The 8,277-nt window shown below is 59.5% G+C and overlaps 3 protein-coding genes across 3 annotated transcripts; 1 reads left to right on the top strand and 2 right to left on the bottom strand.

The window, feature by feature from the left end:
* Positions 1-728: 728 nt before the first annotated feature.
* LOC127392040 (C-C motif chemokine 3-like) lies at positions 729-1,620 on the top strand. The gene is made up of 3 exons (XM_051635460.1): positions 729-888; positions 1,187-1,295; positions 1,472-1,620. Exons 1-3 carry the CDS (start codon positions 816-818, stop codon positions 1,563-1,565), a joined length of 276 nt encoding a protein of 91 aa, XP_051491420.1. The 5' UTR covers positions 729-815; the 3' UTR covers positions 1,566-1,620.
* Positions 1,621-1,737: 117 nt separating this feature from the next.
* Positions 1,738-2,943, bottom strand: LOC127392039 (C-C motif chemokine 1-like). The gene is made up of 3 exons (XM_051635458.1): positions 2,871-2,943; positions 2,341-2,458; positions 1,738-1,968 (listed from the first exon to the last, which is right to left on the bottom strand). The coding sequence occupies exons 1-3, from the start codon at positions 2,941-2,943 to the stop codon at positions 1,869-1,871; spliced, it is 291 nt and encodes a 96-aa protein (XP_051491418.1). The 3' UTR covers positions 1,738-1,868.
* Positions 2,944-3,830: 887 nt separating this feature from the next.
* On the bottom strand, positions 3,831-4,887 carry LOC127392038 (C-C motif chemokine 4-like). Its single transcript, XM_051635457.1, has 3 exons — positions 4,800-4,887; positions 4,507-4,621; positions 3,831-4,335 (listed from the first exon to the last, which is right to left on the bottom strand). Exons 1-3 carry the CDS (start codon positions 4,867-4,869, stop codon positions 4,230-4,232), a joined length of 291 nt encoding a protein of 96 aa, XP_051491417.1. The 5' UTR covers positions 4,870-4,887; the 3' UTR covers positions 3,831-4,229.
* Positions 4,888-8,277: the final 3,390 nt, after the last annotated feature.

The following is an 8,277-nucleotide window of genomic DNA, read 5'->3' as shown; positions in this document are numbered from 1 at the left end:
CTGCTTGGGAAGAAGTGGGCAAGCAGTAAATGCAACAACTTGACTTTCAGGAGGCTGCAGACCACAGCCAAAATTAAAATCCTTAGAGGGGTGTAATTATTCTGTTCCTTGTGGGGACAGGAAGGGTGGCAGGCTAGGCTACAGCCTGAACCCACTGCTCCTGGGCTACAGAGTCCGGTCCCTAGGGGCCACCCAGTCCTCCATGTCTCTGCAACCTTTCCAGCATAAGAATAGGCCTTATCACTGCCTTACCAGCCAAAAAGGGACAAATGTTGAGACCCCCAGTGACTTCCAACTCAAGACAACCTGGTTCCTCCATGATTATTTCCTCTCTTCCATGTCCAACCAAGAATCAATGCTGTCAAACCCCTGCCTGGAGCTTCCTGCTGGTGCTGCATGGCTGCCTGCTTGGGATTGCCAGCGGGGCTCTGGCCATGGGGCTTGGTGCCCCAGCCTGGCCCATGGCCTGTGGGGTGGTGGCAGCAGTGGCAGGGTCGGTGTCACGGGGGTTTGGGCTCCTCCTGGTCCCTGCTGGACACCTAAACAGAATCTGAAAGGCTCAGCCCTGTGGCCAACGCTTCCCCTTCTGCGGTTTCCTTCCCTTCTCCAGCTCAGCAAAACTGGGCAATCCTGACACAATTTCCCTGGTATGATGCGCTCATTTTCTTTCCTTGAAACCCCCTGCCCGCCCAGCAGCCAGGGATAAAAGGGGGGCATGGCCACAGGGGCCCAGCATCGAGCAGAGGAGAGCCCTTGGAGACAGAGCCCTGCAGCCACCCAGCTCCAGCCCCAGTCCATCCCATTCCTGCAGCACCATGAAGGTCCTCGCAGCCACCCTGGTCGCTCTCCTCCTCATGGCCACCTGCTCCACATCTGAAGCCCATCTTGGTGAGTCTGGCACAGCTGCATCCTCCCCAGGGCTGGGTGTGCCATCACTCCAAGGGGCAGCCAGGGCAGCTGGAGAGCCCCATCCCTGTCAGCAGGGATCCTGGTGGCTGTGGGCAGCGCTGGGAGCAGGACACCACTTCCAGTGCTGGCACTCACCCGGGGACAAGAGTCTCCTGGGGAGCAAAACACAGCATGGAGAATGGCCGACAGCAAATCCCTGGGGGACCCCAAGTGCCAGTGGGACAGTCTGTGCTGTAGCCTGGGGTCTTACCAGGGTTGTCTCTCTCTGCCCTCACAGATGGTGTCCCCACCACCTGCTGCTTCAGCTACCAGCAACGCCCGGTCCCACGGGGCCTTGTTGCCTCTGTCTATATGACCAGCAGCAGCTGCAGCCAGCCAGGAGTGATGTGAGTACCCACCACTGCTGGGGGCTTGGGATGGGATGGGCAGGATAGTGCTACCAGGGTGGCTGGAGGGGGATGGGGACATGGCCAGGGACCCCCAGGTGCTGCCAGCAAGATCCAGAGCAGGCAGCAGCCCGTGGTCCTGGCCAAGTGCTCCAACATGGGGTTTCTCCTGGCAGCCTGGTCACCAAGAAGAAGAAGGAGCTGTGTGCAGACCCCCAGGCACTGTGGGTGCAGGCCCTTCTGAAGCACTTCCAGACCCTTAAGAACTGACCCATCTCTGTTGCCACCTGCCCTGTCCTCGGTGCCACCCCCCCAAGGACTTGGCTTCCAGCCCCAGATGCACAAAAGGACTTGGACTCCAAGTGTCCTCAGCAAGCAAATGTATTCTATTTAACTTATTTAAGTTAAGCTAAATATTTTTTTTTGCTAATAAAAGGAAAAATACAAAAATAAACATTTATTTGGAAGTTTCTTTGGGTTGGTTGGACAGGGTCTGGCTCCATAACTTATTGAGACAAGGACATACAGATAATGGAGGGGTGCAAATAAATAGAGCTTGTGTGGAAGGCAGGTTCACGTGGAGGTGCCAGCTGAGTCCTTCTGCTGCCGGTACTGCTGGAACCAGCCCAGCTCTGGGGCCACACAGACCTTCTTCCCCTTCCACAGCTCCACCCTGGGACGGAGAGGGGCTGTGTGAGCTGGGGGGAGTGGGATCCAGCCGTGCCCTGGGGTTCCCCCACCAGCCTGGGGTGCCTGCATCATGCTGCCCCCCACAGCCCCCAGAACTGCTGATTTTTACCCATCTCTAAAACCTTGCCCTTCCTCCCCATTGTCCTGCCTGGCAGCATGTTAGGGCTGTTTGGGATAACGCTGTGAAGAGGGAGATGCATATGTAAAAGGCAGGGCACCCCCCACCCCCAGGACACCCTTTGTGGATGGTTTTGTGCTGGGTGACCCCAAAAGGCTCAGCGCCTGGCAGGGGAGGTGGGTGGGCAGGTGAGGGTGAGGAGCGGGGTGCTGGGGGAGGAAGGCTGGGGGTACTCACCGCACGGCCCTGTGGGAGCAGTGGGAAGGGGTCTCCTGGTAGCTCTTGATGTGCAGGGCCGGGATTTTCCACCAGACGAACATGTCCTTGTAGCAGCAGGTGCTGTAGGAGCTGCGGACTGAGGGCAGGCAGAGGGGTTGGTGGTCTGCCCTGCTGGGCACGAGGGGTGTGGGTGCTGCCCCAGGGACTCTCCTCCCTATGATGAGGGGCCCTCTATGGCACCCCCAGCTGTGCTGCTGTGCCCCAGGGTAGGACCCCCTCCCCGTTTCCCTGCCCACGGTGGTTACTGCTGAGCTCCCAGCTGCACTGCTGGGCCTGAAGCCATCACCAAGCCTGGTTCTGCTCCTTTTGAGCAGGGCTGAGACAGACCCTTGCTCAGGCAGCTGATGATGCCCCTCAGCATCCCACACCCACAGCAGAAGCAGGAGTTGAAGCTCTCATCCCCCTCCCTGACCCCCCCAAGCCAAGGTATCAGGAGGAGCTGGGGATGGCACCGGGAGAGCTGTGGGCAAAGCTTCCCTGGTACCTACAGGAGATGCCCTGGCTTCCAGTCCAGAGAGCCCCCAGCAGCAGGGTGAGCAGGGCCAAGGAGAAGATCTTCATGGTCAACTCAGGGCTGGACCAGCACCAGCAGCTCTTGCTGACTTGGGGCCACTGAGAGCTCCTGCCTCTCCTGCCTGTACCTCAGCATGATATACCCCAGCCAGGCTTTCCATGACACCTCTGGACTCTCCCCGGGGAAAGACCCACCCACAGATATTAATCAAGGGCAAGTGGCAAGTGGAAATTCCTTCTCCTGGCCCCTCCAGCCCCTGTGGTACCTGAGGGCTGCTGGAAATGTGGTGAGCAGCTGGCAGCTCTGTGCTGCTGCTGGTGCTCCAGGGCCCTGGTTTGGGTTGGTTGCTGCTGCTGTCAAACCACACAGGATGATGCTCGCGCTTGCCAAAGCCCCGGCTGAGTTTATTTTCAAAACCCACCCTTTCTCAGCTCTCCTGCAGGGCCTCTCTTGCAATTTTGCTCTGGGGTGAGTGGCTCGGGGGTGGCCGGGCTTGCCCCTGCCCACCCTGAGACCCCAAGTGGTGGTGGCTGTGCCCATCACTGCCTGTCACAGGGGCAGTGCCCAGCACATCTCCTTGTGGCATCCCAGGAGCCTGGGATGTTAGTGGGGTCCATCTGGGCATCCTTGAGCAGCTCTGGTGGCAGGTGGGCCAGGGCTCTCCACTCCTTAGGGTGGCTGACGAGGAGCCTGGGGAGCCCCCTCCTCCCGGGCTGTGCCTGCCTCTTGTCCCTCTCACTTGAGGTTTCCCCAAAGCCCACACAGACATAGTTTGACCCCAGGCACCCCCTGGGCTCCCTCACAGGGACATGGTGGGGACTTTGGCTCTTCCTGACTCCTCACTGTCCCCAGCAGTTACAGCTGTGGTTTAACATGGGATGGGAAAGCCGCCAGCAGGATCTGCCCCCGCCCTGGACACTCGCACAGCCAGATGTTTGCATGTGTGATATCAGGTTTAATTCAGTTGTAGGTGTTGTACAAAAAATCACCGTGGAGCTGCTCCCCTTAACCCCTCTGCTGCTGCCAGGGCAGCCAACGCAGCCCCATCGAGGGGTACAGGCCGATGTGCCAAGCAGGGCTGGCAGCATGGGGGTCTGGACCTGGGCACCCTGTGGAGTTGGAACTCCTCATCCTGGTGAGATGCCAGGGATGGCAAAGGCCCTTTGCCCTCAGGGTGGTGGTGAGGGTGATCACAGCATGATGGGGAGGATGTCCCCAAGGAGCTGCTGTACCCCAGTGTGGTGTCCCCAGAGCCAGCTCTGCAAAGGGGTCACCTTTGCAGCATCCTGGCCCGCACTGGAGGGGACTCCCCGTGCTGCCTCTGGCCACCCCGCTAGCTGGGAATGGAGAAGGAGCTGACTTGGAAGCTCTGCTGGTATCTCTTCACCCATGCTCTGCTCGCCTGGGCACAGATCTCTCTCCCACTCTTCACCTTGAAGCTGGGGCAGAGAGGAGATGGGGTTAGTGGGTGGTGGGAGAGGGATCCCAGTGCTGATTTTCTGAGGGGCTCGGGGGCATAGAGGATCAAGATTGGACCCACCAAAGCAAGGCTCGGGGGCTGGCAGGGTCTAGAGGGGCTTTATCCCCAGGGCTGGGTCTAAGGTACTCACATGACAGCCCGGTGGGGGCATTCGGGGCTGGTGGGGTAGCAGGCGACCACGTTGTCCCTCTTGATCCTTCTTGTCTGGAAGTTGAAGCAACACTTGTCTGGCACAGCTGGAGCTCCTGGGGGGACAGCGCAAGTTTGGCTTTGCCTGGAGACCCCCACCTCCCACCTCAGCCCTCCCTCTTGTGGAGGAGCCCCCTTGCCCACCCATGCATGAAGCAAACCCATTCCCACAGCCCCGGGGGCTGTCCCCGTTGCCTCCTGTCCCGCAGGGACAGAGCAGCTGGCAGTGCTCACTCTGAGCCCAGCTCCAGCAGCACAACGCGGTGAGGAGGAGGAGGAAGAAGGCACTGGCCACCTTGGCCATGCTTGGCCAGGAGGGCTGCTCAGCACAGAGCTGTGGGATCAGGGCAGCCCAGCTGCTTTTATGGGGGAGCAGAGGGGCTGGCTCCCCACCCCAGGCCAGCGGGTGCGTGGCCAGGGGGAGGTCCTGGTCCCCTGCCATGTCCCAAAGCACAGAGGCTGAGCAATACTCATCCCCTCCCAGCACAGCCCTGGGAAGGGAAAAAACCTGTTCCCAGGCCCTGATTTTGGCCGCGCTGGGCTTGGGATTTTTCCTGAGCTCCTGCTTCCAGCGATAGGGCTGGTGGGGGGGTTGTTCCCAAAGTCTGGCTCCTCACACCTGTCCCCCGGGCAGCTCTGTGCCCCATGGCAGGAGGCCCAGGAGGGGGCAGAGAGTCTGGGGATCTTCTTTGGGTGGGCCCAGGGCCAGGCTCAGCGCCCCAGCAGCCATACGTCCTCCCCCTGCACTGCAGAGTTTTGCATCCCATCGCTTTGCACCCCAGCCCAGTAGACAAAGGGCCAAAGACCCCCCTGTCCTCCTAAAAAAAAAAAAAAAAAGGAGAAACAGCTTCTGTTTGGGTGCATCAGGCACGTACACAGCTCTGTGCTGGGGTTGGGGGTGTTTGGGGCAGGAGAGGCCAGGCAGGTGGTTCCGCTTCACTCCCCCAGTCCCAAAGCTGCAGCTCATGTTCTTGGCCATGCTGAGCTGGGAAAGGCCAAAGCCAAGCTGGGCTTTCCCCAGCGGGTTTTGCCTGGCTGCAGCTGTCCAAAAGAACACTTCTCACCCCAGCCTCAGCAAATCCTGGGGCACATTCCAGCTGCCAGCAGCTGGTGTGTGGTGGGAAGCAGCAGGGAGATGCAGACGTGTCCCTGCCAGCGTGGGAAACCACATCCCACCCTGCAGGGCTGGGGACACCGATGGCACCCTGGGGTGTTCTGGGCACCCTGGGCTGGGGAGGACATGGGGTGCTGGTCCAGGCAGGGACCTGCCCCCATGGGAACAGGGGCCACCTCCACGGTGAGGCCACAAGTGTCCCTCCATTTGCTCTTCTCCAAAGCCATTCCTAGAAATCAGCCTCAGGTTTTTGGGGTGCATGTGCTGGTAGCAGTGGGGTGCAGCAGGTGGGGCTGGGGCTGCTCTGGCACTGGTGGGTGTGGATGTGGTGGGGTTCATGTTCCCATGCCTGGCTGGTGGAGCAGAGCGCTTTCCCATCCTCCCCCCAACTCCCATTTAATCTCTCCTCCAGGGGACCCTGGGGAGAGCAAATGACTCTGGTCCTGGTCCGGAGCAGCTGCCTGGCTCCCTTTCCCTTCCTGGATCCATCCAGCACCAAGGAGCTGCTGGCCCAGCTGGGATAAATGTGGCTGCCTATAAAAATAATATTCCCTGCAGTAAGAAAATGAGACAGAAGCACAAGGAAACCAAAAAAGGGTTTATTGGACTGAGAAAGAGTCTTTTGAAAGACTGCTGTGCAAAACGCTGGGATACATGATGCCAGGGAATTCCAGGGATGATGTTCCTGACACCTGAAGAAGGGCACAGGGACATGAGGATGTCCCCATCCCACTGGCCCTGGGGGCAGTGCTGGCTGCCCCACACGGGCATTGCTCTTCATGGCTTCTCCACATCTCTGGACATAAAGCCCAGGCAGCTCCTGAGGAAACCACTGCTTCCACTGGGAATGCCTCAGTGCTCGATCACCCTTCATGCTCAGAACCATCCCCCACCTCATCTCGCAGAGCTCTGCGTTGCTGGGGCTGCCAAAGAGCTGCTGGGGCAGGAGGGGCACTGCCAGGCACAGCCCCTGGACAGGCTGCTCGCCCCTGGCTGGGAGCTGCTTTTCCACCGTGTTTGCAGATGCTTTATTGATGCTGCAGCTTTTCTCCTCGTTTCAGCTGATCAATAAATAACCCTGGGGGAGGAAGATCTAAGTGCAAAGCCTGCGGGATGGGGCGGCTGCTGCAGCTGGGGCAGCTGGAGCCACGAATGTGATCAAAGCAGCTTTGCCAGGTCAGGTCTGCTTTCTAAAAAGGATTTGTCTGATTTATTCTTCTCCCTTTTAAATCTCTGTCTGGGGCAGATCAGCTTTTCCATTACCTTGCCAGGGCCGATGGTGAGGTAACTCCTAAATGCACACCCCACATGTGCTGCTTCTTTTTTTAAGGTCCTTGCCTGGCCCGGTCACCCGGGACTTCCCCAGCGCCTTGTGGAGATGGTTTGTATTGAGACGGGTCCTCCCTCGCCTGTCCCCAGGAAGAGGTGGCTCATAGTCCCCCCCTCCCCACCACCCACACCCTGCAGCACCCAGCTGCCTCCTGCTCAGATGCTGTCACCTTCCCCAAAAAGCAGTGGAGGTTTCTTTTGTTTTTTTCCACGGCTGGAGACCCCCTTGGAGCTCTGCATCTCACCCCCCCGAGCTGGTTGTGCAGCCTCTGAGGCTTCCCCTGGCGCCCGGCAGCCCCGAGGCTGTGGGGATGGGCCCATCTCCTGCCGTTGGAAAATGCAGATGTATAGAAACAGTATGGAAAAGATGCTGCCATCCTCAAGCAGGGGAGATTTCACCAGGATAGTCAGGGCCGAGCCCCAGTTTCAGACACGTTAATCAATGAAATGATGTTTGATGAATGAGACCTGCAGCCGTGTCACCAGGCTCAGACCGGCCCGTCTCGCTCTCGCCCGGCAGCGATGCTGGGGGACTGGGAACCCAGCAAAGCCAACGGCGGGGGGGGGGGCTTTGAGGGAGATCTCTGGGGTTTTGGAGCCCTCTTAATTTTGGATCTGTGCCCTGCTCCTGGCTGGTGGCTGTGCCGGGGCAGCCCCTCTTTCCCAGCTGCTGGTGCCAGGCAGTGGGATGCGGGAATATCCTACATCCTGCTGGCTCCCTAACAGGGAAAGCAGCCCCAAAGGGAAAGGTTTCTGACCCAAAGCAGTGGGTGGGGGGCTCAGGGTGCTCATGGCAGAGCTGATCTCAAAGGTGGAAATCTTTCCTCTGGGATGAGGATCCCTCTCTGTATCCCTGGGGGCAGGGGCTTTGCTGCACCCATCTTGTGCCGGGGGGCAGCTCGTCCCCCGTCCCCCTCCCTTCCACCCCCTCGCAGCCCGGACTGAGCTCTCCCCCTTCCCGCTGTCCCCGCCGGGTGCTGCCTGACTCATTTCCCGTGGCCTCTGGCCCGCGGCATCCTGGCTGCCTCCGCACAGGGACCGGCCCTGCCTGAAAGGCTGATTTCACACCCAACTCCTCTGCCTCAGATAACGATCAGGGCTGGGCTGCTCGAGTTGAGTGATCTCCTCCCCCAGCCCCCCCAGCCTTGACCTTTGAAAACCCAGGGTTTAAAAGTAAAATAAACCCGGAGCACTATCTGCCTCCTTAACTGCACCCTGATTTCTGCAGGCTGGACATGCCCCACCATTGCCCAGCAACCCAAAAGGCCA

The sequence above is a fragment of the Apus apus genome, chromosome 18 (genome assembly GCF_020740795.1).
Source record: "Apus apus isolate bApuApu2 chromosome 18, bApuApu2.pri.cur, whole genome shotgun sequence".
Taxonomy (NCBI): domain Eukaryota; kingdom Metazoa; phylum Chordata; class Aves; order Apodiformes; family Apodidae; genus Apus; species Apus apus.
The sequence above is the reverse complement of the archived record's forward strand: the minus strand, read 5'-3'. Positions and strand labels throughout refer to the sequence as shown.

What these genes read in the sequence shown, in the direction of transcription:
- LOC127392039 (XM_051635458.1), bottom strand. Translation starts at nt 2,943, where the DNA reads ATGAAGATCTTCTCCTTGGCCCTGCTCACCCTGCTGCTGGGGGCTCTC. An exon ending in TGGAAGCCAGGGCATCTCCT is followed by an intron (nt 2,459 to 2,870) that starts GTAGGTACCAGG and finishes GCCTGCCCTCAG; the next exon opens with TCCGCAGCTCCTACAGCACC. An exon ending in TGCTCCCACAGGGCCGTGCG is followed by an intron (nt 1,969 to 2,340) that starts GTGAGTACCCCC and finishes TCTCCGTCCCAG; the next exon opens with GGTGGAGCTGTGGAAGGGGA.
- LOC127392040 (XM_051635460.1), top strand. Translation starts at nt 816, where the DNA reads ATGAAGGTCCTCGCAGCCACCCTGGTCGCTCTCCTCCTCATGGCCACC. An exon ending in CACATCTGAAGCCCATCTTG is followed by an intron (nt 889 to 1,186) that starts GTGAGTCTGGCA and finishes CTGCCCTCACAG; the next exon opens with ATGGTGTCCCCACCACCTGC. An exon ending in TGCAGCCAGCCAGGAGTGAT is followed by an intron (nt 1,296 to 1,471) that starts GTGAGTACCCAC and finishes TTCTCCTGGCAG; the next exon opens with CCTGGTCACCAAGAAGAAGA.
- LOC127392038 (XM_051635457.1), bottom strand. Translation starts at nt 4,869, where the DNA reads ATGGCCAAGGTGGCCAGTGCCTTCTTCCTCCTCCTCCTCACCGCGTTG. An exon ending in CTGCTGGAGCTGGGCTCAGA is followed by an intron (nt 4,622 to 4,799) that starts GTGAGCACTGCC and finishes CTGTCCCCCCAG; the next exon opens with GAGCTCCAGCTGTGCCAGAC. An exon ending in TGCCCCCACCGGGCTGTCAT is followed by an intron (nt 4,336 to 4,506) that starts GTGAGTACCTTA and finishes TCTCTGCCCCAG; the next exon opens with CTTCAAGGTGAAGAGTGGGA.